This window comes from Lipomyces arxii, assembly GCF_038497795.1.
Source record: "Lipomyces arxii strain Phaff 12-163 unplaced genomic scaffold V1512scaffold_22, whole genome shotgun sequence".
Taxonomy (NCBI): Eukaryota; Fungi; Ascomycota; class Lipomycetes; order Lipomycetales; family Lipomycetaceae; genus Lipomyces; species Lipomyces arxii.
Genome location: NW_027117721.1, coordinates 16,758 through 40,103, shown reverse-complemented (window position 1 = coordinate 40,103; position 23,346 = coordinate 16,758). Strand labels below are relative to the sequence as shown.

At 42.0% G+C, this 23,346-nt stretch overlaps 18 protein-coding genes across 18 annotated transcripts; 7 read left to right on the top strand and 11 right to left on the bottom strand.

The window, feature by feature from the left end:
- Window positions 1–243: 243 nt before the first annotated feature.
- V1512DRAFT_272468 (beta-lactamase-like protein) lies at window positions 244–1,263 on the top strand (the record flags this gene model as incomplete). The annotated part of the gene is made up of 6 exons (XM_066917687.1): window positions 244–356; window positions 409–497; window positions 548–564; window positions 613–915; window positions 967–1,128; window positions 1,180–1,263. The coding sequence occupies 6 exons, from the start codon at window positions 244–246 to the stop codon at window positions 1,261–1,263; spliced, it is 768 nt and encodes a 255-aa protein (XP_066769707.1).
- A 411-nt stretch (window positions 1,264–1,674) lies between these two features.
- Window positions 1,675–2,750, top strand: V1512DRAFT_266999 (uncharacterized protein). The gene is made up of 2 exons (XM_066917198.1): window positions 1,675–1,792; window positions 1,844–2,750. Exons 1-2 carry the CDS (start codon window positions 1,790–1,792, stop codon window positions 2,684–2,686), a joined length of 846 nt encoding a protein of 281 aa, XP_066769706.1. The 5' UTR covers window positions 1,675–1,789; the 3' UTR covers window positions 2,687–2,750.
- Window positions 2,751–2,752: 2 nt separating this feature from the next.
- Window positions 2,753–5,267, bottom strand: V1512DRAFT_80209 (uncharacterized protein). The gene is made up of 6 exons (XM_066918514.1): window positions 4,840–5,267; window positions 4,564–4,788; window positions 4,436–4,518; window positions 4,250–4,390; window positions 2,934–4,198; window positions 2,753–2,886 (listed from the first exon to the last, which is right to left on the bottom strand). Exons 1-6 carry the CDS (start codon window positions 5,063–5,065, stop codon window positions 2,820–2,822), a joined length of 2,007 nt encoding a protein of 668 aa, XP_066769705.1. The 5' UTR covers window positions 5,066–5,267; the 3' UTR covers window positions 2,753–2,819.
- A 203-nt stretch (window positions 5,268–5,470) lies between these two features.
- On the bottom strand, window positions 5,471–6,317 carry V1512DRAFT_249530 (emp24/gp25L/p24 family/GOLD-domain-containing protein; the record flags this gene model as incomplete). The annotated part of the gene is made up of 5 exons (XM_066914624.1): window positions 5,471–5,489; window positions 5,537–5,837; window positions 5,887–5,974; window positions 6,022–6,060; window positions 6,111–6,317. The coding sequence occupies 5 exons, from the start codon at window positions 6,315–6,317 to the stop codon at window positions 5,471–5,473; spliced, it is 654 nt and encodes a 217-aa protein (XP_066769704.1).
- A 183-nt stretch (window positions 6,318–6,500) lies between these two features.
- Window positions 6,501–7,188, top strand: V1512DRAFT_266992 (chaperonin 10-like protein). Its single transcript, XM_066917197.1, has 3 exons — window positions 6,501–6,599; window positions 6,659–6,919; window positions 6,965–7,188. Exons 1-3 carry the CDS (start codon window positions 6,597–6,599, stop codon window positions 7,019–7,021), a joined length of 321 nt encoding a protein of 106 aa, XP_066769703.1. The 5' UTR covers window positions 6,501–6,596; the 3' UTR covers window positions 7,022–7,188.
- Window positions 7,173–7,658, bottom strand: V1512DRAFT_249528 (Flavinator of succinate dehydrogenase-domain-containing protein; the record flags this gene model as incomplete). Its single annotated transcript, XM_066914623.1, has 1 exon — window positions 7,173–7,658. One exon carries the CDS (start codon window positions 7,656–7,658, stop codon window positions 7,173–7,175), a length of 486 nt encoding a protein of 161 aa, XP_066769702.1.
- Window positions 7,659–7,740: 82 nt separating this feature from the next.
- V1512DRAFT_242800 (DNA repair protein-like protein rhp57) lies at window positions 7,741–8,936 on the bottom strand (the record flags this gene model as incomplete). Its single annotated transcript, XM_066914297.1, has 2 exons — window positions 8,090–8,936; window positions 7,741–8,002 (listed from the first exon to the last, which is right to left on the bottom strand). The coding sequence occupies exons 1-2, from the start codon at window positions 8,860–8,862 to the stop codon at window positions 7,741–7,743; spliced, it is 1,035 nt and encodes a 344-aa protein (XP_066769701.1). The 5' UTR covers window positions 8,863–8,936.
- Window positions 8,937–10,288, bottom strand: V1512DRAFT_266989 (FMN-dependent alpha-hydroxy acid dehydrogenase). The gene has a single exon (XM_066917196.1). It carries the CDS (start codon window positions 10,273–10,275, stop codon window positions 8,959–8,961), a length of 1,317 nt encoding a protein of 438 aa, XP_066769700.1. The 5' UTR covers window positions 10,276–10,288; the 3' UTR covers window positions 8,937–8,958.
- Window positions 10,289–10,370: 82 nt separating this feature from the next.
- Window positions 10,371–11,823, top strand: V1512DRAFT_266988 (P-loop containing nucleoside triphosphate hydrolase protein). The gene is made up of 4 exons (XM_066917195.1): window positions 10,371–10,508; window positions 10,557–10,621; window positions 10,673–10,960; window positions 11,006–11,823. The coding sequence occupies exons 1-4, from the start codon at window positions 10,414–10,416 to the stop codon at window positions 11,635–11,637; spliced, it is 1,080 nt and encodes a 359-aa protein (XP_066769699.1). The 5' UTR covers window positions 10,371–10,413; the 3' UTR covers window positions 11,638–11,823.
- V1512DRAFT_249524 (uncharacterized protein) lies at window positions 11,679–13,224 on the bottom strand (the record flags this gene model as incomplete). The annotated part of the gene is made up of 2 exons (XM_066914622.1): window positions 11,679–13,076; window positions 13,126–13,224. The coding sequence occupies 2 exons, from the start codon at window positions 13,222–13,224 to the stop codon at window positions 11,679–11,681; spliced, it is 1,497 nt and encodes a 498-aa protein (XP_066769698.1).
- A 30-nt stretch (window positions 13,225–13,254) lies between these two features.
- Window positions 13,255–14,657, top strand: V1512DRAFT_266984 (PIG-P-domain-containing protein). Its single transcript, XM_066917194.1, has 3 exons — window positions 13,255–13,312; window positions 13,377–13,569; window positions 13,623–14,657. The coding sequence occupies exons 2-3, from the start codon at window positions 13,453–13,455 to the stop codon at window positions 14,163–14,165; spliced, it is 660 nt and encodes a 219-aa protein (XP_066769697.1). The 5' UTR covers window positions 13,255–13,312; window positions 13,377–13,452; the 3' UTR covers window positions 14,166–14,657.
- On the bottom strand, window positions 14,217–15,202 carry V1512DRAFT_249522 (Striatin family-domain-containing protein; the record flags this gene model as incomplete). The annotated part of the gene is made up of 7 exons (XM_066914621.1): window positions 14,217–14,219; window positions 14,272–14,605; window positions 14,649–14,733; window positions 14,780–14,814; window positions 14,866–14,969; window positions 15,016–15,098; window positions 15,151–15,202. 7 exons carry the CDS (start codon window positions 15,200–15,202, stop codon window positions 14,217–14,219), a joined length of 696 nt encoding a protein of 231 aa, XP_066769696.1.
- A 243-nt stretch (window positions 15,203–15,445) lies between these two features.
- On the top strand, window positions 15,446–16,121 carry V1512DRAFT_272460 (inorganic phosphate transporter Pho88; the record flags this gene model as incomplete). Its single annotated transcript, XM_066917686.1, has 3 exons — window positions 15,446–15,620; window positions 15,670–15,794; window positions 15,846–16,121. 3 exons carry the CDS (start codon window positions 15,446–15,448, stop codon window positions 16,119–16,121), a joined length of 576 nt encoding a protein of 191 aa, XP_066769695.1.
- A 27-nt stretch (window positions 16,122–16,148) lies between these two features.
- On the bottom strand, window positions 16,149–17,746 carry V1512DRAFT_266978 (peptidyl-prolyl isomerase cwc27). The gene has a single exon (XM_066917193.1). The coding sequence runs from the start codon at window positions 17,651–17,653 to the stop codon at window positions 16,262–16,264; it is 1,392 nt and encodes a 463-aa protein (XP_066769694.1). The 5' UTR covers window positions 17,654–17,746; the 3' UTR covers window positions 16,149–16,261.
- Window positions 17,747–17,803: 57 nt separating this feature from the next.
- On the top strand, window positions 17,804–18,604 carry V1512DRAFT_266977 (actin-related protein 2/3 complex subunit 3). The gene is made up of 4 exons (XM_066917192.1): window positions 17,804–17,893; window positions 17,941–17,986; window positions 18,029–18,453; window positions 18,502–18,604. The coding sequence occupies exons 1-4, from the start codon at window positions 17,888–17,890 to the stop codon at window positions 18,550–18,552; spliced, it is 528 nt and encodes a 175-aa protein (XP_066769693.1). The 5' UTR covers window positions 17,804–17,887; the 3' UTR covers window positions 18,553–18,604.
- On the bottom strand, window positions 18,420–19,543 carry V1512DRAFT_266975 (uncharacterized protein). Its single transcript, XM_066917191.1, has 3 exons — window positions 19,017–19,543; window positions 18,872–18,962; window positions 18,420–18,822 (listed from the first exon to the last, which is right to left on the bottom strand). Exons 1-3 carry the CDS (start codon window positions 19,055–19,057, stop codon window positions 18,655–18,657), a joined length of 300 nt encoding a protein of 99 aa, XP_066769692.1. The 5' UTR covers window positions 19,058–19,543; the 3' UTR covers window positions 18,420–18,654.
- A 503-nt stretch (window positions 19,544–20,046) lies between these two features.
- Window positions 20,047–21,879, bottom strand: V1512DRAFT_266972 (glycosyl hydrolase family 61-domain-containing protein). Its single transcript, XM_066917190.1, has 2 exons — window positions 20,942–21,879; window positions 20,047–20,893 (listed from the first exon to the last, which is right to left on the bottom strand). The coding sequence occupies exons 1-2, from the start codon at window positions 21,453–21,455 to the stop codon at window positions 20,232–20,234; spliced, it is 1,176 nt and encodes a 391-aa protein (XP_066769691.1). The 5' UTR covers window positions 21,456–21,879; the 3' UTR covers window positions 20,047–20,231.
- Window positions 21,587–23,332, bottom strand: V1512DRAFT_79121 (mitochondrial branched-chain alpha-ketoacid dehydrogenase kinase-domain-containing protein). The gene is made up of 5 exons (XM_066918513.1): window positions 23,050–23,332; window positions 22,972–22,997; window positions 21,929–22,918; window positions 21,822–21,879; window positions 21,587–21,769 (listed from the first exon to the last, which is right to left on the bottom strand). The coding sequence occupies exons 1-5, from the start codon at window positions 23,170–23,172 to the stop codon at window positions 21,719–21,721; spliced, it is 1,248 nt and encodes a 415-aa protein (XP_066769690.1). The 5' UTR covers window positions 23,173–23,332; the 3' UTR covers window positions 21,587–21,718.
- Window positions 23,333–23,346: the final 14 nt, after the last annotated feature.

Genomic DNA, 23,346 nt, shown 5'->3' with positions numbered 1-23,346 from the left:
ACAACTCCAAACTCCGGACTTTTGCGTCAATTTACACAGGTATGAACTTTCGGAATAAAGCATTTTTAGCAGTGGTCATCGCAGTTATCTTCATTGCCCGGCGACTTTATAGGGCAAGCACTGCTAAAGTTGTCAGCCAGACTAGAACCAACGAAAAGACTGCTGTAAAGCCCTGCTTAAAGCGCAATTGCTCTGAGATGATTACAGTTGAATCTAACAAAGTTTCAGGTATCAAGAAGAAAGATGCATATCCAACATATCAAAATGCGCTGGGGCACCGGTGATAACTACGCTTACCTTGTCACTGACGATGCCACGAAGGATACATTGATTATTGACCCTGCCGAGCCTGGAACGTATGCTAAAGCGGTGGTGATTATGATTGAGTATTGCTAACATTGCGTAAAGCGTTCTGCCTGTTATAAAGGATTTGGAGGCCAAAGGCGAGATTAAGATGGCTGGAATAGTTAACACTCATCACCATTATGATCACTCTGGTAAGTGAGATACATACTGTCAGTCATGAACCGTAAACTAATTTTTCTAGGCGGTAACGAAAAAATGGTACAACACCTGACAACACGTTTATATGAGTAACTAATGAGCATATAGCGTCAAGCTTACCCAACGCTGCCAATCATCGCTGGATTCAACTCTCCTCACGTCACCGAGACTCCTGCTCACAACACAACTTTCAAGCTTGGTTCTGGCATTACGGTCACTGCTCTCCACACTCCCTGCCACACGCAAGATTCCATCTGCTATCTGTTTCAGGATGGAGAAGACAAAGCCGTTTTTACTGGTGACACTTTGTTCATCTGCGGTTCTGGCCGATTTTTTGAGGGAACCCCTGAGCAGATGGACACTGCCTTGAACAAAATTCTGGGTTCTTTGCCTGATGACACCAAAGTCTTTGTAAGTGGTGTTGATGTAATGTGATAATAGCATGCTTACATCATGAATTAGCCCGGACACGAGTACACTATGGGAAATATCAAGTTTGCCAAGTCTGTTCTTAATAATGAGCCGCTTGCTAAATTGGAGGCGTTTGCCAAAACCAACGAAGTTACAGCCGGTAAATTCACAATTGGCGACGAAAAATCCTACAATCCATTTATGATGGTCACTGTAAGTAGATTATAACTTTACTGGTGTTTATGGCGCTCATGACAATTTTAGGATTCGGCTATTAAGAAGGCGGTAGGTTTCGAGGACCGCACTGAGGTCATGAGGAAGCTCCGTGAACTTAAGAACAGCTTTTAGGCTACGTTGATAAAAAGTGCCGCAGTTCATAAACACAGTGGCTAATAGCTACAAGTAATTATGGATAATTTTTAAGACGAGTGTAGCAGCAAATGGATCTTCGTATATTCAGGCGTATCTGATGCGTTTTTGTAACCGCGTTCCCTCTTTATTTTATCATAAACATATGCTGTCAGATATCAGTGTTCTAAACTCACACCAATGCAACGCATTCCAAACCTGTACGGAAGTAGGCGGATACAAATGATTATAGAAAGAAATGCGCATCGTACGCAATTACATGGTCACAGGCTTTGCATTAGATATAAATAATTCACGATAGACTGGGAAACCAAGGTGACAGCTTGTTACTTGTACGCACAAACGGCGTGTACGCAACAATTAGCTTCAACCTAGCCTTAACTTTAATTACTAATTATGTGAATGGCTGGATTTGTACCGCCAACTAACCGTATGACTGAATATCGTGTACGTATTACGTATTTCCATCCAGCGCATCACGTCGGACACTTACGCAACAACGTAAATGGTAGACACATTTTGTTGGATGCCTCTAATTCTGATACTAATACGCATATAGTCTACCCCGACTCGCAGATCGAGCCGTAATGTGCCACGGAAAGACTACCGATACTCATCAGGGGGTTTGGATGTGGAAGATGCCGCCACAAAAGAAGTGAAGTTGTTAGAGGAAGAAGAAATTAATGAAGACGATATTGTTTTTGAAGACGACGACGATATTGATATGGAATACGCTCAAGAAGAGCTGGAAACATCCGATAATGAAGAGCCTGGAAGACAGACCACTCACTCGCTAGCTGCAGAGCCTACTAAGGCACCAAAGTTCGCAAATCTCTCTAAATCACCAACGCCGATAGCTCCGTCAAAAGGTAAGCGAAAGTCGCGGAAGTTCAAGAAACCGAGTGATTTTGGTATTACGCAGGATGAATTTGATGAGATTGATGAGATTTTTAAAATGGGATGCGAGTCGGAGGATCAGTTTTTGGTTGAGAACTTGGAAGACGCAATTGCCGCGCTTGGGTTTGAAACGTCGAATCGTGAGCTCAATGAAATTATTCAGACTGCAGACCCTCGATTGACTGGGTATATCGATCCGCAGCTGTTTATGGAGATTATGGCATATAAATACCACGAGAGAGTGAAGGAATCAAAGTCAAACTTACGAGCAGATTTTGACAATCGTGACGAAGTTGAGCATGCGTTTGGACTATTCATAAATAACAGGACGGAGCCTTATTTTATTACGATTGATGATCTAAGGAACGCGTCTGTGCAAGCGAGAGACAACGCGACCGACGAAGAACTTCAGGAGATGCTCAGAGTTGCTTCAGGAAACGCCTATGGAAGTGTGAATTTAGACAACTTCGCAAAAATTATGAAACGGTCTGGGGCTATCGTATGATCTACAGTTATTTGGAGTTAGGAGTTAAAAACTCATTGTTAAATTTAAAATCATGAAAACAAAAGCCAACAAACACCACTCAAACTTTCACAATACGCCACTTCGCCTACTTACGCCATTATGTTCCAATGTTTTACGCCAGCTTATGCGCTTCGTTACTCCACAAATCGGCCATGTTGTCAATCTTTGCCACCAAATTTCTAATCACAATTAGTAAGCTAAACTAAAAGTTAGGCAAGTAACTTACTCGACATGCTGCCCCGCGCCAATCAGTCTAACTGCTTCCATTGCAGAAATGTACTGGTCTGCATGCGACCGATAGTGGCTTTCAATTAGTTCACGACCGTCGAGCGAGTTCGCATTGGAGATTTGGTAATCGCACTGATCGTGGGGACAACTCCACTTCCTTAGCGGCATTGACGACAAAACATCGCTTGAGAGTTGCGGCAAGTTGAACGCATTTTTTAGCCGCCGTTGAATTCCCTGAGTAATGGCAATCAGCATAGCTTCATCTGCCGACTTCTTCAGTTGAATTCCATCTTCAATAAAACTTTCACTATCCTGAATCGATGACACCAATGAACTAGAACTCCAGCTGTTAGATCCCAAATTAAAAATAGAAGAGTTAGATGACCTAAAACTAGAATCAGGCCGCTGGTCGAGTAACGAGTCCCCAAGATACCCATTAAAAGTATCATCATCCAAATCAACATTGCCTTTACCAAACGGGTCCGTCTCAGCAAATGTGGCGGGAGATCCAAACGGGCGTAGACGCGAAACTGCTTTCTGGGATTTACGAAAAGCCACCGATGCTTTACTTCCGTTCGTAGTGGCATCGTCGTCCTCATTTGTGATGATGACTTCTTTTTTCAAAAAGTCGTCGTCTTCTCCATCTTTATCGTCACCTAGTGCTTGCAGGCCGGACTGCTTAATTTCAAATAGTGCCTTCACTGAATCAATGTAGTCAACATAAACCTTATACTCTGTTTGATCTGTGATTTCACTTTGTTTGGATTTGATGAGCTGGAGATGACTTGCTATCCTGTTGCAAAAAACCTTCATGCATGAAGAATTTTTCATGAGCTTAGTCCAATCTGAGTCTTGTAACGCGACCTCGATTTCCAAAAAGTTCTTCAAGTTGTTCATAAAGTTATCGTTGTTCACAGACAGTTCATCAATCTTTGGCCCATAGAGAACAAGAACATGAGCAGCGGCGTCAAATTTGTTGGCGGAGCGATGAACAACAAAAGAGAGCACGCTAGAAACAGTGACGGCGTGAGACTTACCAAACAAGGTCGAGACAGATTGCGATCGAGGAGAGGTAGGTACATGTGACACTATTTGGCCTCCTTCAACATCTGAGCATGAGTAGTCGGGTGTCGTACTTTGTCGCTTTCGTTTGTTGGACGCGACCGAGTGCAGTTTAATGTTACTTTTGAAAAAGTCAGATGTTGTCTCATCGACATTAATAGCAGCGTCGTTGATTTTCCTGGAGAGTTCTCGAACAACAGACTAAAGATAGTTAGCAGTTTAAAATGAACATGCACAAAAGTGGTGTAATACACCGTATTCAGGGCTGGACAAAAATGATCGAAGTAAAATGTCGTTCTCCCAGTACTTGTCTTTAAGTAAACGGGAAATGATAAATTGATGATGCTTGAGCAACAACCCCAAAAATCTAATTTTGTTGAAGTCGTGACGATACTTCTCAAATCAGCCAAAGTCAGTGTATAAAAGCGGCACGCTTACTCTTCTGTTTAATTCTTGAAATAAATCAAAGGTATCATCATCTAAATGCTGTGGGATATCTGCCATTTGGGTTGTGATCCAAGCTAAGGAATAATCAGCGAAGTCTTTACAGCGAGTTTATGTCATACTCCAAAACTTCGATTTATCCATGATGTCATAGTAAATATTGCGATACTCTTTAGAGGGCGACAAGCATCTATACCAGCAAGTTTCGCCTAAGATCTGGAAGTCCAATGAGAAATTTGGATTGTTGCCAGGAGCGTCAGAATCGGCTTTTCTTAAGATGGAAGTGTGAACATTGTAAATTCTGATTCTTCTGCCAACAATATCTTTGAATTGGCCAGAATAAAGACCTATAAAAGCGGTTAGATTAGATTCAGTGATAGGACATAACTAGTCCATACTAATTTTGTCCTGTCGATTAGATTGAACGACGTCGCCTTCAAGAGTATAAGTATCAATATCATCATCATTATCAACATCAGTTATATCAGTAACCGAAGTAGAAGAATCGGCATAGACTGCGATATTGTCTAGATCGATACAAGGCCATTCTAAGACATCAAGAGTTGGATCAGGTCTGATGAACACAGAAAGTTCTTCAATTGGAGCCAATAGAATGGTCGACATTGCAAGCAAATCTGCTTCAGTATTATGACAGTCCAGATTATTTTTTATAGTAAATTGTGCGTATTCTAAAAGTATCAAATTTGTTTGTGATATGGAAGACTGGTCAAACGCAATTCAGATAGACCAGGCAAGTTGGGAGTTTTACAACTTGAAGACCAACGGAACAAAACCCTCAACATATTTGTCCAACAGAAGGCGGATAGTGAAGTCATAACTGCTTTTAGACAATAAAACTAAGAAAATGACAGATAGTGCGATATTACACTTATTAACACCTTATAAACCCATAAATTCAAGTACTGCAAAATCTTTGCAAATGTCTGGATATAAATCATATGCGATTGACATGCCAGTCCCAGTCGAATTAAATACAAATAATAATTGTCATATAAGGAATGCAGTTTTTTAAATCAAATGCTTTGATCTGAGGGTATTAATACAAACGTATACAAATGCCAGCATTGAACATACCTAAAATACTGTCGAAGATAAGTCAATTGCCAAAGACTGAGACCTAAAAGAGAGACTAAAGTACCAATGGCAAAGAATTTGACTCGCTCGTTAGTGGACTCATTCGTATCTCTCAGTCGCTGCTCACGAGCACGAAGATAATCCATTTGGCGAACAATCTCGTCAACGGATTCTTCAATCCGACGTAATTCCAACTCCATTGGCTTCAACTTCTCGGTCTGGCCGACTGCATTCCAGTCACGAGCATCGGCACCAATATCTACGTCAAGATCAATTTCTCGAGAAAGACCGGCTGAACGAGCTAGGTTGGATTAGTGTTGCGCGTCAAAAAATGCGATTTGTATTTTTACATCCGCCATGAAGAATATTTTCAAAACAAACATCAAAACCGGCATCAGCATGAGCAGTGAAAGCTGTTCTTGATTCGCCAGCGACATCCTGAATTGTTAGATTCTGAACCAATTGATATAAACTTTATGCCGTACTTTAGGTCTACCGTATTCATTGCCTTCAGTGTCTATAATCTTGAATTTGTGTCAATAATTACACCCACTGAGCAATCCAAACCACATACTGCCATATTTAAAACTTGTCCATCTCCTTTTCTGCCATCTGTTTTAACATTCACGACCACGAGTGAATCCTTTGTCACAAAATTCCTGATACATCTCGGAGTGACTGATCCCACTGTTTGCGCGTTCACAGTCAATTTGAGCGCGTTTACATACGCAAACAGATAAGCAAACACAATTACCAACCCTGAACTAGTCCAAAACTGCATTGTGTGTGTGTGTGCGGGTGTACGTGTGTATACGTGAACGTGTGTATGCAAGTGTGAGTTGAGTCCTCGATTTTGGCTTGTAGAATGCACAATGTCGCGTACTGTCACTCCAGTTTACACGTGATATTTAGGCGTATATTTCAGAACGTCGAGAAAGTTCTGACAACAGAAGTATAGTCAGCACTTATGTCAGCACTTGAATTGGAATAAATTTGACTTGCCGGGTCAAAATCGGCCAAATTGCAGCGCATTTAACAGATTTTTTGTTTAGTATAAGAAATGGTAACGTTTTTTTTTGATACAAGGTATCGATTGCCCCCATTACTGACATATATACACAGGCAACTACCCTTAGATCAGTTCGTGGAGTTGTTCCACTTCTTGACAGAATTCTCGTTCAGAGACTCAAAGCAGAAAATAAGACTGCTTCAGGTCTTTATATTCCCGAGAAGAATGTTGAAAAGCTATCCGAGGCCAAAGTTCTGGCTGTTGGACCGGGACTTTTAGACACCGCGGGCAACCGCATTCTTCCAAGTGTTGCTCCGGGTGACCGGGTTCTGATTCCTCCATTTGGAGGCAGTACAATCAAAGTTGGCGATGAAGTACGTTTTTACGCTGTTTTTTGAACATCATTAACTGTCATATAGGACTACCTGTTGTTTCGGGATGCCGAAATCCTGGCCAAACTCACGGACGACAAATGAACATCTTGTATATAGTTTGGTTTATGTTCGACCGACACAGTTTGACGATATCTTGCACTATTCAATGCTGGGGACAAGTAGAGTTGGGCATTTGTAATATTAAATTTTTATACCTCAGCTATATATACTATCCCACATTATAATTCAATTTCTAATCTTTATACAAAGGTGGCATCCGTAAAATGTCATGTTCAGAATAGTGAACCTGCTCTTTGAGTAACTTGAATAGTTCACTGTTCTTCCACTCATCTGGAACTGGTGCGCGTGGATTATCCGTAACCCAATAGTAAATATCCCAGTCGTATTCATCCAGTAATCTGTCATACTCCTCCAACTGTGCCATATCAAATGTTGATAGATACGTGTCTGCAAATCTGCTCAACAACAAATCTGTTTCGAGAATACCGCGCTTGCGGCTCTGATACAGCAACCTGGCTCGCTTGTGTTCAATTGACTCACCCGGTCGTGGCAATGGCTGGATCTTAAACTCGATTTTCACGTTATTTGTCATTTTAGTCTCTTCATCGGCTTCGCGTCTGAATGAGCTCACATGAAAGCTTTTTCTCCCAGATACGGACAAAACTGAAGATGCTGTCGTCTTTAAAAATCGAGCAGAATAAGTTCGAATCGAAGGCATTTTGATCTCGTCACTGAATGGTTGTTGCCTAAATATGCTGATCCGAAGTCAGTCAATTCTCGCCGGCCCTGAGTAAGAAACCCTAATCCGCAAATGCGATTCCTTTAATCCCCGAATATTCAATTTTGTACTCCAAATCACGACTGCCGACTGCATATGGTGAAAATATTAATCTCATGGTACGACTCGTACTAGTTCGTTTAAGTACAATTCTTTGTACTATGCAATTTGACCAAATCAAACCCAACGCCGGCACTTTCTTTTCTTCATAAGTTGTATAATCCCAACCTGAGAAGAACCGAGCCTGATAGTCAAGACTGAAAACGTCGTTCTCGTTATCCTGACTGAGAGACAAAACACCGTCTTCTCTGACTTTGAATACGCTCTCAAAGGCGTGTTCATGCTTGGGCTCCGGTTTTGGTTTGATAAACATGTCTTTGACTTGATTTGCAATCACAACAGCACAGCCGTATTGTAATGCCAAATTCCGAAGAATCTCTGCACACTGAACTAACTCATTTCCGCGCTTGTGCAGACTTTGCCCTCCACGGTTTCCATGCTCAGCACGATAATGACTCGCAATACTGTCCAATACAATCAATCCAATGTTTTGAGTCTTGACCAGGTGAGGCAACTGATATCTAATGATATGCTCTTGTTCCTCTAAATCTCCACACGTTACGCACATAACGCAACTCGTTGACACTTTTGATTCTTCTGGGTATTGTTCTTTCACGCCGTCAAGCAATTGATTTAATCTTTTCGTTTCAAGTCCCGACTCTGTAGAGATATAAACAGCCATTCGACCAATTCCGCCATTCACAGTAGAAAGCTGTACAGTCAAGCATAGCTGCATCAAAAAATGCGATTTGCCGACACCACTAGGACCTGTAACCTCTGATATGCACCCAGTTGGAATACCTTGTCCTCCTAATGCTTCGTCTATTAATTTATCACCTGTTGTGATAAAGTGCAGTTGAGTCTTCGCGGCAGAAACCGGTTCAGCTGCACTCAAATTTCGTTTCAGCAGTTCCACGAACCGCCTCACGTCGACCACATTTCGTCCTATTCGTTTCGCGACAGTTTCTGGTGATAACACAAGCACATCTGTCGTAGCCAATCCAGTATTATCAAAGGATGTCAATAAAGACGCCGTTAGCGCGTTGTGCGGAAATTGAGGACACACACGCGATAAGTCCGTCATGCTTTTGCTACGGTAAGTCTAAATACAAAACGCGTTTCGAGACACTCCAGGCTCCCGAGCCGCACAATTACGCGTGTCACAACAACGTCAACTATTTTATTCTTGTAAAACATTTCTGTCAAGTTCAGCAATGCTCTTGCATCCAATGTTACCCATAGTAATATCCGCGTCTGCTAAAAGTACTCGCAAAACATGATCAACTCCTCGTTCACCTCCCAATGCCAAGCCATACATAAATGGACGTCCAATCAACACCGCGCTAGCTCCTAAGGCTAACGCCTTCAAAATATCAGCACCAGTCCGAATACCAGAATCAAACAATATAGTGAGGTTAGAAGACTGAATAACTGGATCAGTAGTAATGTTGACTAATGCGTCAAGCGAACCTATTGCCCCGTCCACTTGTCTACCACCGTGATTTGATACAACAATCCCGTCCATCCCGTACTTGTTTGCCATTTGTGCGTCTTCGACACTCTGAATACCTTTTAAAACAATCGGACCTTTCCAATGTTCGCGAAGAAATTTCAGGTCTTCCCATGATTTGTGTGTGCCGTTAAAAACTTCGCTCAGCCATGCAAGCGATTTGAATATCTGCTTATGCCATCGCAGTAAAGCAAAAAACAAAAATATACTTCCGTTACATCTTCGCAACAACAGCAATAGCGATTCAAATATTCCAGGCTGCTGAGCACTGGCAAGCTGCTTTGAATATCTGTCCATAAACACGGGGTCACTAAATCCAATTGCACATCCCTCACCCCACACGAACGGCAGGAACGCCTCATCAAGATCGTCTGGCCTGAAACCCATAACAAAAGTATCAAGGGTAACTACAAGCGTTGAAAATCCAGCAGCTTCAGCCCGACGCAATAGTGAGACGGTCAACGTATCGTCTTCAGGCCAATATAGTTGATACCATCTGTCTGGACTTGTCAAGCCTGAATTGTCCGGCTCTGTCCGACTTGCGTGTTTATGAGCTTCAGCAACAGACTCAAGATTAGTGCTAGAAGCAGTAGAAAGAATAAACGGAATATTCAGTTTTGCAGCTGCTCTGGCAGTAGCTAATTCAGCATCTTTGTGCATCAAAGACTGCACTCCGACAGGCGCAATTAAGATTGGCGAAGGGTACTTTTTTCCAAACAGTTCAACAGACAGATCACGTTTAGTGGCACCTCTCAGCATTCTGGGTATTAATTTATATTTTGAAAAAGCAGCAATATTAGCATCATATGTACGTCTCTGGTTAGCTGAACCGTAGACATAGTTGAAGTTTATTAATGGAACACGCAATTTAGCATCTGATTCCCATTTTACAACATTTGTCGAAAATTCAGGACGTGATAGACGCCCGTAGATTTCTCGCTGATACTCTGACCAACTTCCTCTGGACGCGTTCGAGACATGTTCCATTTTACTTGTTTACTTGTTTGTTAAGTTATGATGTAGTCGCCCATTGTAAGATCCTAAAAACACACCTAACCCTTAATTAATGTGAACGCGTCCACAGGGACCGCGACGCGTCAAATTTCAACCGCGATCTAAACAAACATGTCTGACACTGAAATGACCGATGATTCGTCTGTTCAGGCTGTGTCAAAAGGAAAATACACAAATGCTGACAGTTCCAGTGAGAATTTACCATGGTGCGTACAATTTGGTGTGTAACATCGTAATCAGCTAAGAAGTACAAGGGTTGAGAAGTATCGACCTACAAGTTTAGATGACGTTGCTGGTCATGAGAGTATCATTGCAACAAGTTAATAATTATTGATTACGTATGAAATGAAGACTAATGTCAATAAACTAGTCCGAACATTCATTGCATCCAACCGAGTACCTCATTTATTGTTTTATGGTCCCCCAGGTACAGGAAAGACTTCGACAATAATTGCAGTCGCAAGAGAAATTTATGGAAAAAATTACAAAAATATGGTTCTTGAACTAAATGCGTCTGATGAGCGAGGAATCGACGTTGTCCGAGATCAGATCAAGACATTCGCTTCGACCAGGCAAATGTTCACTAAAGGCTTCAAATTTGTCATTCTCGACGAGGCAGATGCCATGACCAATGCAGCTCAGAATGCATTGCGAAGGAGTGAGTGTGCGATGTGATAATTTAGCTGCTACTAACAGCCTTTAGTCATGGAGAAATACGCTACTCACACCAGATTCTGTATTCTTGCAAATTACATTCACAAACTGACTCCCGCAATTCAGTCAAGATGCACACGGTTCCGATTTTCGCCAATTCCACAAGACTCAATTCGCAAGCGAATTAATCAAGTTATCGAGGCTGAGAACGTTTCAATCTCAGACGAGGGGTTGTCTGCTTTACTTTCTCTATCCAAAGGCGACATGCGACGGGCTCTTAACGTGCTTCAAGCATGCCATTTTGCTGCCGCCGAAGACGGTGCTGTGGTTTCGATTTCCGAAGAAGACATTTTTGAATGCGTTGGAAATCCGCGGCCATCAGATATTTTATTGCTGATGGACACCATGATGGCTGAGGACTGGGGAACAGCGCTGCAGACGGTCAGAAAAGTCAAACAGACAAACGGGCTTGCGCTGGCTGATATTTTACAAACTTTGTTTGAAGGAATGGAACAGATTCAAGTCCACCCAATCACCAGAGCAGAATGGATCATGGGACTGGCAGATATCGAGTACCGACTATCCAGTGGAGGCTCAGAAAATTTACAGACAAGTGCCATGATTGGGGTTATTAAGTCTGGGCTCGAACATGAGAAGGAACAGCCGATCATAAGCGAGTAAAGATTTTTGTTTAATAAATAACCACTTCAGCTATTCCAAAACTACATGACTACGCACATTTCCTTGGCCTTGCTCTTCGCCTGGATTGGTGCTGCGACTCTCGCCATAGTCGGGGATGACGCAGATGCAGATGCAGATGTTTGCGCACCTTTTACAGGGATTCCAGAAGATCCTGCACTAAACTCATCTAATAAATCTCTAGCTGCGATCCCATGATGCGCCGTAGCAGACTTCTTTGATTTAAACTGCGCACGTCCTGGTTGTCGCTCCTGCCTTCCCTGTCTTCTAAATTCAGCCACTTGCGTCCTAACCGACCCAATCTCACCATATTCCATCATCTGTAAGTCGCTTGCTAAAGCACTATCCAGTTCCTCTAAGTTAGGCAGGTTGTGGATAGACGAAATACTAGATGCTTCTTCCGACCGTATGGTTTTCCCTGCTGTCGCCGTTTGGATTATCGTTTGATCCGAATGGCAAAGACTGCTTGGCTCAAATGTACCACTGAAAAACGAGTTGTTGCTGCCAGTCACGTCACTAAGACTTTCCCATACTATGTTTTTGTGCTCATTGTACCCGGAATCTGTGACAAGCATGAACATTTGTTTCGAATCAGGATGTCGATAGATTGTAGAAAAATGGTCGTTACGAAATAGTACAGCAAATCGGCCAGGTGATATCAAATCAGTCAAGAAATGCAAGCCAAAGCTAGTTAACTGCGTGGCACTTCTATCGAGAAACTCCTTTGTCAACCGACCATCTTCTATCGTTTGTAGTTCTTCATTCGTTAATGCTCCACCAGTTTCAAACTTAAGCAAGAGTTCAGACGCTGCGACTAGAAGACTTTGAGCATCTTCATACGACAAGGACGTCAGGAGCACCTCGCGGTAAAATGAGCTTTCAGGATCAGCGACCCAGCCATGAACAATGTCGACGTCAAAGGCTCGGAACAGCTCAGGCTCGGGGGACTCAGCGAACGTACCGTCAAATTTAGGATTAATATTAAGTCCAGTGTGAAGATTTGGTAAAAGTGATAACACGTTGCTGATGTCGATACCTTTTCTCTTGCAAGAGTCCGTACTCTTTGTATCGCAAGAATCCAGCAGAACGTTAATCAGCAGTTGAATTAAAGTCGAAGCATTCACACTCGTTCTGTAAGTCAACATCTGTGATAGCGGCGCCTTCTTCTCAGGTGGAGTGGACAGGATCAATGTGTTTACGAGAGCTATCAAAGGACACGGACCATTCTCGTTCTGAAGAACTATTGAAAACTCTCTAAGCCGGCGATTCACATCATAGAATTCGATTGTCTTGATTTTGAATACACTCGATTCAAGAGATGGGAAAGTTGAAGAATTTATTTCGTTTTCTTCAGAATCTTTTATCCCTGCGTGCTCAGGCTGCTTTCGTATTTGACTGCTTGTTTGTAAAGGTATTGTATTCTGTGTAGGTGGGTTAGTATTGTTGATACGCACTGTGCAAAATGCGTACGTTTTTCTTGTTCTTGCCTAAATCATCAATCACCGGTTCATTACAAGGTGCCTGTATTAATTCTTCTAAAGCTTGTGAGCTGCTTGTTAGTTCCGTCATTGAACTCCACTGTGAAAATCTCCGCGGACAGGAAAAGTGACCTTTACGCAAGTCAGAACAGTACTGTACGGGAGTATCTGAGATTTCTGTACGCGTAACGCAAGGTTTTGAAATAAGGTTAAAGTGCATACCTTATTAACTCTATTTCTTAGATGTCCTGAAAACTTTGTTTTATCATCGTCATTTTAAAATCTCCTCGAAACGGTAACGAAAGCAACAACAACAACAATGAAGCGCAGCAAATCTTCCGTTTCCATAGGAAGAAATCAAGTCAGGTCAGGGTCGTCTTTCAATTTATGGCAATCTCAACCTCCGCAACCACCGTTTTATAATCATCCTCCAGCAGTAAGTGGGTTGAGATTTGATATGCTGTCGTCACAAATGCTGACACCTTGAAGCCACTTAAAAAATCTACGAATTCCTCTTTTTCCTTGTTTTCAGGACGAAATTCACCGCGCGTGCCAATTTCTAGGACTTCGTCATCAGCCTCGGAAACAGACACTGATCTTGGTGACCGGCTAGCGAAAGAGTCCGACGTGACAGTTGGAGGAGATGCAGTTCCGCCGGAACGAGAATATTTTGGATTCGCGCTCTACGTATTGAGCACTTTTGCGTTTATTGTTTACATTTTATGGGCATTTCTATCGCAGTCGGTGCTCCACAGTCTCCGGCTATACTATTATCCATCGCGGTGGTGGGCATTAGCATTTCCTTCTTTTGTAGTCATGTTTGTTGTCTATATCTATGTCGCATTGGTGAGCTACAACGTCGAGGTGCTTACTCCTCCTCTAGATCAGATCCGCATAATTACAGATGAGTATGCTGTCGTGTCGTCAGACGACAAGTATCTGTGGAAAAGCTCTGATGGGGTGTGGGATGTGCCATTAGAGTCTGTCAATTACGTGTTATATGCAGATCGTTGCGCAGACGACGACAAATGATTGACATGTCTCATATTCACGCTCCATAGCTTGGTGGGTCGGCAGTAGACATCACTTGAGACTCAAATTCCCACCCGTCATTTTCGTCAATCGGACTGGTCACTACAATCGGTTCCCTTGCTGAGTTTGCGGCTGCTACACTCTCCTCCAGGCCGGGCGTTTCTTCAACTCCTTCGTCTGCAACAATGACTTGACCAATCACACTCTGAACAGGCACATTCGAGTCATGCTCACCGAGCGGTATGCTGCTTACTGAACTTGATCTGCTCAAATTGTCACTGCCACTAGTAGTGCTACCGCCTGCCAGACTTGGTTGATATCTCTGTTGTTCCTTGAAACCATTCACTGTAGACACAGGAATAGGATCCGTAGTTGGAGGAATAGTTGGGTTTGGTATAGATTGGGGATATGCTAGTAAAAAAGCAGCTTCTTGTAGGCATCTTGATTGTTATTACGGTATCACGATAAATGAAAGCAACATACTTTTCGAGATATTCCCTTGACTTTAATCGTACTCGTTCCACATCTACCATACTAGTTTGATGTATACTAGGAATATCTTCAACTGCTATACATCATTAGTATACGTACAGTGACCATTTATTTATACGCACCAGTCGCAGTGCTTTCGGTAGTACCATTCAAGTGTCTACTCACCATCAGCATCCAATCTCATCATTTACATTCAACGTTAAAGTACCGTGCTTCAATTAGTGACTTCTCCAGCATCTTGATTCGTCTCGTTAAGTCATCGACCAGCCGATCTGTGCCTCTTTTTTCGCCTTCAAGACGAGCAATTCTGCTCTGTATCAAATCAGTCTTAGTTCAAGTACTTTCTACATGTTCTGACCTTCATTTCGGCCTTCTCAATCTCCCATTTTAACCGATCTTGTTCGTTTTTTTGCCATTCTGTCTGCAGAAATCTCATTACTCCTTGATCTTGATTAGACGATCTTGAAATTGTACCAAAAGTTCCCCCCCCTACCTTGCAAAGTATACTCGGTACTTGCCTGTTGCCCGCCAGCTGTTCCTGCCATTTTGCGTATTATTTGTAGATTTTGTGTTGTTTTGTAGGTTCTAGATGATCCGTTGCCATGGCGATAGCATATGCTGTTAGTAGCTCTTAAAGACGTGACGATTAAGGTGTAGATGCGGCATTACATTGTGCATAAAAGTAATTTATCCTTCGGCGGCAGTCCATCGTGTCAACTTTTCTTCTTCTTCGTGTCTTCTTCGTGTCTTTTCCTTTCTTTTGTGTTTTCCTTTTACTCAATTCCAACATGAATCCAGCAGTAACAAATCTCGTCGTGATGCTTGTGCTTATGCAGGTATCAAAAAAAATCCCATTCGAAGATCCTCAGGTTGTCATGTACGCCAGAATTGCGTACCTGGCAAGTAACCTTTTCATCTTTAGTCTTTACATGTTTGCTCGTTTCAAGATCACAAAAAAAAATGGTAAGTACATCAATTGATAGTATTGAAGCTTGATTTATAACAATAACAGACTTGACTACACTCAAGTACGTGGAGCCTAGTTCTTCTCCTTTCGGTGCTCCAGCACAAGAGCGCAAGTTTGTCACCACAACAGTCAAGGAATACGACTTACAGCAGGTTACTACGGCTATCCGAGTATGTATATATATGTGTATCAAATTAGATTGCATCTAATAAAATCAATAGTCTTCCTTCATGGGTATCGCAATTTTGTTGTTTATGCATTTCAGACTTGGATACACGAACCCATTGGTCATGCAGTCTGTTTTGCCAATCAAGTCTGCGTTTGAGCAAAAGATTATACAGATTCACGTGATGGGCAAGCCTGCTGTTGGCGATCTGAAGAGACCATTCAAAGCCGCATCAATGTTTGGAATGCCTTCTGCTTCAGATTTCTCTACTGATAAGAAGGCAATTGACCGGGCAGAGACCAGCGGAGCTGGCGGTGTTAAGGATGAGTAGATGTGGAATACAAGAAGTAAATGAGAGTTTGGGGCAGTGTCAGGTTTTGTACATTTTGTTATTTTCGCTGTGACTTTATGTGCATAGTCGTTATTTCTCATACAATAATTTTTCTTTGCCGAATGTAGTGCTCACTCTTGTTATTTTCTCTTATGATGTCGTTCGTACTTAGTTTTTGATACAGGCGCTGTTGGCGGAGGCGGCGATGGTACTCGTGTTGGTCGTTTGTGTAGACTTTTCTCGTCGACAAATGTATGGGTCCATAAACTAGACGGATCGACATCTTCACCTTCGCTCAATGCGTCGTAGTACATGCAAGACTGGCAATTTGGGAGGTTGTGTAAATCACAAAGCTTTTCTTCATCATTCTTATCACCATCTGCCTGTTTGCTAAGCTTCAATGGCTGTGGCCTTTCTTGCGAAGCGGTCTTTAAAGTGTCGGTGAATGCGCGAAGTTTTGCCATGGTGTCTGCTTCATTCTGCATTCTTAGCTGTTTTTTCGAAACTCCTTTTTCTATAACTTTAATGTAGTTTTCCCGTTCTGCATCAAGAGCAGACAGTTTTTTGAACTCTTTCTGTGGGTTTGCTATTGCTTTTCGTTTCATTGACGCCTTCATTGCCGCGATTTCTGCATTGATCTTGTCGAATTCGGACGAAACCGGCGCTGTTGCAACCGGTTCTATTTCTAGTTGTCTTTTCGTCCGTTTTTCTGTCTTTGGATCTTGCTTGGGCACTACCTTTGACTCCTTTGATTCTGTCTTTGGCTCTGGCTTAATTTGTTCGGCAGGCGGAACTGTTACCAGTGCTTGTACATCAGAAGTGTTGGACAGTCTTGAGTCTTTCAGAATTTCATGCGCAGACTTCATTTTGAATTTGTTCTGCTTGACTGTGTCTTCTCCTTCTTCTTTCTCGTCATCCATGAAGGACATTTTGACTCGTGCTTTTGATTTTACTTTCTTCTTTGTAGCACTATGTCCTTCATCTGCCTGACCCGTTGCTCTTTTTGGTTTCATATCATCAAAATAATTAGTCAAAATTTCGGTATGTGTGACTTTTGCTGGATACAGAGGTCTTTCATTCTTATCAAGTTCAGCTTCTGCTATCTTAAGCACATTGTATATAGTATCTCCCATGACTCTTCCAAACATCGTATTTTTCTTCTGTAATTCTGGCGTAGCAGCCAACGTAATAAAGAACTGTGAATTGTCATTCGTTTCATCCCCATCTGCATTTCCCAAAAGCCCACGACGATTGAACCTCAATCTCGAGTGGAATTCAGATGGAAATCCACCTTGATCAGCGTAGATACTCCGCCCACCATGCCCTGTCCCTGACGGGTCTCCTCCTTGAATCAAAAAGTCCGGAACTACCCTATGAAAAATGGTGTTATCATAATAGCCATCCATACAATGCTGAATGAAATTGCGCGTAGCTTTTGGAGCTTCTTTTGCCCATAGTTCTATCTCAATAGGCCCTTTTGTTGTATGTAACACGACTTTAGCAGTAGTCGGAGGTTCTAATGCAGAAGACATTGTATCTTACTAAAATAGCAGTTCATCAGTATAATTACAATGTTTAAGGAGATATTCAGAGTTGCAACTTTGATGTTAGTCGTTGGTTAATACTGTGAATTGGTGGTATACGCCGCACGATTCCGGTGAAGCTAGAAGCAATAACGGAGTACCATACATCATAGTACACTCCTTTCATTACTACTATTAGTCAAATTAAATAGTACATCATCCTATAAGGCAATATAAGAAATTATGCCAGTATGTTAAATTATTAGATTAGCATGTATTAATTGACTGATGAACAGGCATATCACTCTACATATCTGTCGGAACCAGACACAAGAGTCATTGGTATTTAACCAACTCAATCTCTTTGAAAATATTAACAAGTAGGTAACTTTGCAGTGTTGCCTTTGCGCACTAAATTTAGAGGCCCAGCATATCCAACAGCTGAAGACTACGATATCCTCGATGAGGTTCTCGACTTATTCAGAGCCAACTCATTCTTTCGCAATTTTGAAATTAAAGGACCAGCTGATCGTACTTTGATATACGGTATTCTGTTCATTTCAGACTGTTTATCTGCTCTTTCTGCTAAATCAGTTGATCGTGTTGAAGCTGGCCGAGTATTGAATACGTTATCATTAGAACACTTCTCTATCCCTGGCGATCCAGGATTCCCCTTAAACAGTTTATACGCTCCCCCCAACGATCGTCAGGAAGTAGAGTTGCTGCGTGCATATCTCACCCAGTTCAGGCAGGAGTTGGCAGTAAGACTCATTGCTAGAGTGTATGCTGAAGGTAACAAAGCCAGCAAGGTTCGTGACCACTTCTATTGTCTAAGTATTCTATACTAACAGTCTTAGTATTGGTTGGCGTTTACAAGACGACGTTTCATGAACAAATCTCTGTCGTGATTCCTTAACAAATTAAGTACACTGTAAACAATACATTACTTTTATATATCACAATAGTACTGCAAAGAACGCCATTAACACCAAAAACAACTAGCTATATCGTCATTTTGATTTAGTAGTTTTAGCCTTTGCTTTTGCAATCTTCTCTTTAGCCGCTTTCAATGCTTCTGCCTTTGCAAGTTCACGACGAGATCCCTTCAGTGTCTCCAAATGACCAACTCTGGACGACAACAACTTCTCAGTCGCAACTGCAATTGCTGAAGAATGTTTCTATTGATCTTGAATACAGCACATATTAATGTATTAGCCATGAACTTACTTTCTTTAGTTTCTCAGTCGCAATTGCTGAATTTTTCTTTGGTGCAAATACTTTTTTAGCTGCCTTTTTTGGTCCATTTGCCTTAATAGGCCTATAATTTTATGAATAAAAAATAACACGTTATCAATACAAAACTCCGACTGACGTTCTACTGTTCTTTAACACCTTTAATGCTCCTTGTGCCATTTTTTAAAAGATTTTGTATATTGAACAGGAAGAATTTGATTTCAGTAGTCCATCATGAAAACCTAACCCGGATCACATCAAACTCTAAATATAACAGCTTCTTCAATTCACACAGTTCTGTACGGGCGGACTACCTTCTACCCCAGTAAAAACTAAATATCTAGTTGATCTAAATTATATAAATACTATCGGACTGAATACGGTAGCCCTAACCCCAGAGTTTATTGACTCGTATTTCTCAAAGCCTTGTCGTTAGACTTTGGCTTTGACCTGTAGAGAGGTTTCGAAACCCTTCAGACTCAGTTCCACTCAACGACTTCGTCATGCATGCATCTACAACATTGACGTCAGTTCTTATGTACTCAAGATCTAACAATCTTTTTCTAAAACTAGGTCTAACATAGTGCCCACTTTTGCCAAAGTGTTTCGACCGCTTGCGGAATCCTGGATTTAAAGCCAATGCAATTTGCACTTTTGTTATTTTCAAGTATCGTACGTAGCCTTGTCCATTATTAGACGTCAGGGGTGAATGAGTGCGGGTGTTTTCGGGAAACTCCCGACGACGTACGCCAAACAGTGACGAGCATACGTCGAACTCTCGACAACGCTCTCCGATCACGCCCACCAAAGTATATAGCCGTTTAATGATTATAAATCTATATAGTGCATTTCTCTATCGCTAGCAGATTTTGATGTCACTTTTTCTTAGAAACTTGTTACTCGTACTTAAGACTACACCAATAGATATCTAACAGCGCTCTCGATGCAAGACTAATTGACACCGGTCGTATATCTGGCGCTGGAAGTTTCAAGTCTTTTATAGAGATAATGAGTTAAAGCTTGCACTCACTCGCAGGTATTATCTTCACGCCTACATCGCCGATGGCTTCTCTGTGGCAAGATTTACAACGTTATTTTAAATAGCCAAAGAACGAAACTCGAAAAGAAACCGCATCAAGCATTAATATTTGTTTATAGCATGATTTGTTCACTCCGGTTGGTCTGCATTAACACTTAGAACTGTTCGGTTTGTCTGTTCAATTAATTAACTGAAATCTACAGCATGGAACCATAACGCTTGTTTACATGATTCATCCGGTTCCAGTTGTGATCTGCATCCAATAATCAAAACTCATATTCCCTATATTACATACTGTGTACAATTTCATAAAACTCATAATTCTCGCCGTGCGTACGCAATATCCAGCTGCGTCACTGTGACAACCGCAGTCACAGACGCCGTGGTATATACATAGTCAGTCACGGTAGCATACACGGTCACCGGGCTTGGCGTAATTGTGAGAGTTGCCGTACTTGCTCCACCTGTAATCCCAGGCGGATCCACATGGTCCATTGTCACTGACTCCGACGCCGACATTAAGACTGCATTTGAACCTACTGCTGTCGAGCAAGTCAAATCCGGAAAGACAGCAGTCAACGACTTGCTCACATTATTACTTCCAGTGCTCCTTATAGCCGTTGAGGTCGCAGAGCTTGCGTCGCTTGAAGTCGACGTTACTTCTGACATCTCATTCGTCGCCGTACTAGTCCCCATCACTATAAACGGCGTTTCGGAACTAGTAAAATCTAGGAACATCGTGCTTTCAACAGCCACAGTAGTACCTGTAAACTCAACCTGGTTTCCTGGAGTGTACATAGGCGGCCCAATCACGGGGTAATGCTCCAACGACTGTGTCCATATGTCAATATGCAGGCCTGGCGTGTCGTCAGTATAATACCCTGGAAATGCAACTTTTGGAATTGCGGCAACATCCACTGAATCTGCCTTATCTGATTCTTCAATATTAATGTGTACGCAATTTTCGTAAAACTGGGCTGTATTTATTAGCATATTTTTAATCCACTCCTACTAGAGCAGCTTACCACCGTCAATGTAGGATGCATTATGTAATGCAATAACTTCTCCGCGTATAATATACCCACCTGCAGGCAGGTAGCTTGGAATTTTAAACCACAGTAGTCCATCATTTGCCCACAGATCTGACGTCGCCCACCGCTTTTTCTCTGGATTGTACCCATCGTAATATACTTTCCACCACGCATCACCTTCACCCATGCTTTCCTCAGTGGCCATATACACAATCACTGGTCCCAAATGAGCACCCCACATCACAGTCCATTCTAACGCAACTTTGTCTCCTGCTTTTGCTACTGAGCATGTCCGATCAGGAGCCTTGGCCGCTCCCGGCAAATGCCCACACGTCATTTCCCTCGACATTTTATCGGTGATGGGATTCTTGACGTGCATGAAATCAATATACGGACGAATACAGTCGCCCTTTGGCTGCTGTGTCGGATTCCAAAAGTTTGAAATGTATCCATGACCATAAACTTGGCTGCAAAGCAATCCCAGTAGGAAATATAATGCCAGCAACATTTTTACGCATTGGAATCATAACTGGGAAGGAACCCACTTTTATTGCCAGACCTTCTGTAAACCCATGCCTGAACTTAGTGCTCCCCTGCGTTTGACCGAGAGCTTCGACGTATATATGCGGCTCAAGTTAATTTGGTATACAGTGCACCCGCAATTTAACTACCTTAAGGCACCACTTGGCGAAATTGCGCGCCCAAAATAGTGTTAAGGACTATGCAAGGGCCACAGTTGTCGGAACCCCTGGCCTATGGATTAACACAAACTCACACTTCCAATTTTGGCGCCGGACATTTAATGTTGACATAAACGTCTGTCTAGAAGTTGAAACGTTAGCAGCAGCAGATCCTAACTGCAAAAATTATATACCCCCCACGAGTAACAAGTCTCGAGCTCAATCGAGCCACCAAAATATTCAGCATACGCTCTAACCCTTGTCAACCACACACATCACTTAAAACGCGATCTCAACTTACCGGCTGAGTGGCAATCCGTATCCTAAGCCACCCATGGACGTACCTCCTGTACCAGTTACGCTGGGAGGGGGTGTGTTTAAGGTTTTAAATCCGTCTCGAACTTCTTCTTCCACAGTCGACTCTGAATATCCCCATATCCTTTTCAAATGCTCCTCTGCAATACCACCTCCTTTATCGCGCAATCTGATAGTCAAACCGGAAGCAGTTCTTGTAATTGTTACTGTCACCGGCGAAGGTTGAGAACCAGTGTGAGTGTTGATCTGAGCAGTTTGTCTATATTGCATTGCGTCAGTCAAACCCAAATAGTTTTCAATCGAAGCACGAAACGAATTTTTCAGCAACTCTGTCAAAATGTACTCAAGATGCTCTGGAATGTAGGCTATGGTAATTTCTTTTCCAGCATCAAATTCAATGACTGGTCGTATTCCATATTGAAGATCACTAACATCCGAGAGAAACCATGTCACCTCTTCACATAGTTTAGCTGGACTCAGCTGTGTATCAACAAGTCCAATAAATTGGGATTCAGAGTTTTCAGCTTCAAGACTTTGTCGCGATAAAGCAATATGATGCTTAGATAGAAGCCGAGTGCCTATTCTGTCGTGCAAATGAGTATCTAAAAACCGATTTGCCGCTTCTCCAGAAATATAAGTTTGAGACTCCATAAATCCTTTAGCAAGAGTTGGAATTGCATCAGTGTGTTCTTCAACCATTGCTTCTAATGCCTTAACAAATTTGTTATTATCTTCAAATGTCTGTAACTCCGTCGAAGAGCTATATACTCTGTTTAATGAAGACAGATATTTGTGATAAATCTGAGATATGTTTGGATTTAGCATCATTATATACGGTAGGTTCCTCAATGCTGATGCCCTTCTTGACAAACTAGTCACAATAATCTCTTTGATCATTCTTGCATTTTCGATAAGCTCATTTGCTGGAATAGGAGCCTTTCCAAACCTGATTAGATCGTCAAATCCAAATCCGAGCCTGTTGTTAATTGTTAGTACATGTGGCATAATATACAAAATCAGTAAACACACGTCTTAGTAGTCTCATTATGGGCATACTGTATATATAATTAGTCAAATATGCTCGATTCAGCGAAAAAGTCAACGAACATTTGCTATTACGTCGTCTATATCTGTGCTCTCGAAATTGGGATCATGCAGCGAGTATTTCGATAATCTAGGGATATTAACAGAAAAATATCTTCTTGAAGACTTCAAGATTCCGGCCTTCATTCTTTAACTATAAACTGCGCTAATGGATATACAGCTATATGCCAAAGTAAAACTGGTATAAGCATGACATCGATCGATAGGATGCACAATGTCCTGCCCGCAAAAATCGTAATTTAAGGGCCTTGTACACATACATCGATACGCTGCGGCTTCTCAATCGCGTCTCGATGGTAC

Bases quoted from the DNA above. Each gene is read 5' to 3' on its own strand.
- V1512DRAFT_266989 (XM_066917196.1), bottom strand. From the start codon at position 10,275: ATGGAACATGTCTCGAACGCGTCCAGAGGAAGTTGGTCAGAGTATCAG.
- V1512DRAFT_266984 (XM_066917194.1), top strand. From the start codon at position 13,453: ATGAAGCGCAGCAAATCTTCCGTTTCCATAGGAAGAAATCAAGTCAGG. The intron at 13,570-13,622 runs GTAAGTGGGTTG...GACACCTTGAAG, and splicing joins TTTATAATCATCCTCCAGCA to CCACTTAAAAAATCTACGAA.
- V1512DRAFT_266975 (XM_066917191.1), bottom strand. From the start codon at position 19,057: ATGGCACAAGGAGCATTAAAGGTGTTAAAGAACAGTAGAAC. The intron at 18,963-19,016 runs GTCAGTCGGAGT...ATAAAATTATAG, and splicing joins GTGTTAAAGAACAGTAGAAC to GCCTATTAAGGCAAATGGAC. The intron at 18,823-18,871 runs GTAAGTTCATGG...CAAGATCAATAG, and splicing joins CGACTGAGAAACTAAAGAAA to AAACATTCTTCAGCAATTGC.
- V1512DRAFT_266992 (XM_066917197.1), top strand. The intron at 6,920-6,964 runs GTACGTTTTTAC...ACTGTCATATAG, and splicing joins CAATCAAAGTTGGCGATGAA to GACTACCTGTTGTTTCGGGA.
- V1512DRAFT_79121 (XM_066918513.1), bottom strand. From the start codon at position 23,172: ATGAAGGCCGGAATCTTGAAGTCTTCAAGAAGATATTTTTCTGTTAAT. The intron at 22,919-22,971 runs GTGTGTTTACTG...AATTAACAACAG, and splicing joins CATAATGAGACTACTAAGAC to GCTCGGATTTGGATTTGACG. The intron at 21,880-21,928 runs GTAAGTTGAGAT...GACAAGGGTTAG, and splicing joins TACGGATTGCCACTCAGCCG to AGCGTATGCTGAATATTTTG.
- V1512DRAFT_266988 (XM_066917195.1), top strand. From the start codon at position 10,414: ATGTCTGACACTGAAATGACCGATGATTCGTCTGTTCAGGCTGTGTCA. The intron at 10,509-10,556 runs GTGCGTACAATT...AAGAAGTACAAG, and splicing joins TCCAGTGAGAATTTACCATG to GGTTGAGAAGTATCGACCTA. The intron at 10,961-11,005 runs GTGAGTGTGCGA...AACAGCCTTTAG, and splicing joins TCAGAATGCATTGCGAAGGA to TCATGGAGAAATACGCTACT.
- V1512DRAFT_266977 (XM_066917192.1), top strand. The intron at 17,987-18,028 runs GTATTTAACCAA...ATTAACAAGTAG, and splicing joins ACCAGACACAAGAGTCATTG to GTAACTTTGCAGTGTTGCCT. The intron at 18,454-18,501 runs GTTCGTGACCAC...TAACAGTCTTAG, and splicing joins AAGGTAACAAAGCCAGCAAG to TATTGGTTGGCGTTTACAAG.
- V1512DRAFT_266978 (XM_066917193.1), bottom strand. From the start codon at position 17,653: ATGTCTTCTGCATTAGAACCTCCGACTACTGCTAAAGTCGTGTTACAT.
- V1512DRAFT_266972 (XM_066917190.1), bottom strand. From the start codon at position 21,455: ATGTTGCTGGCATTATATTTCCTACTGGGATTGCTTTGCAGCCAAGTT. The intron at 20,894-20,941 runs GTAAGCTGCTCT...TAATAAATACAG, and splicing joins TGCATCCTACATTGACGGTG to CCCAGTTTTACGAAAATTGC.
- V1512DRAFT_80209 (XM_066918514.1), bottom strand. From the start codon at position 5,065: ATGTCGACCATTCTATTGGCTCCAATTGAAGAACTTTCTGTGTTCATC. The intron at 4,789-4,839 runs GTATGGACTAGT...CCGCTTTTATAG, and splicing joins TAATCGACAGGACAAAATTA to GTCTTTATTCTGGCCAATTC. The intron at 4,391-4,435 runs GTAAGCGTGCCG...TGATTTGAGAAG, and splicing joins TTCAAGAATTAAACAGAAGA to TATCGTCACGACTTCAACAA.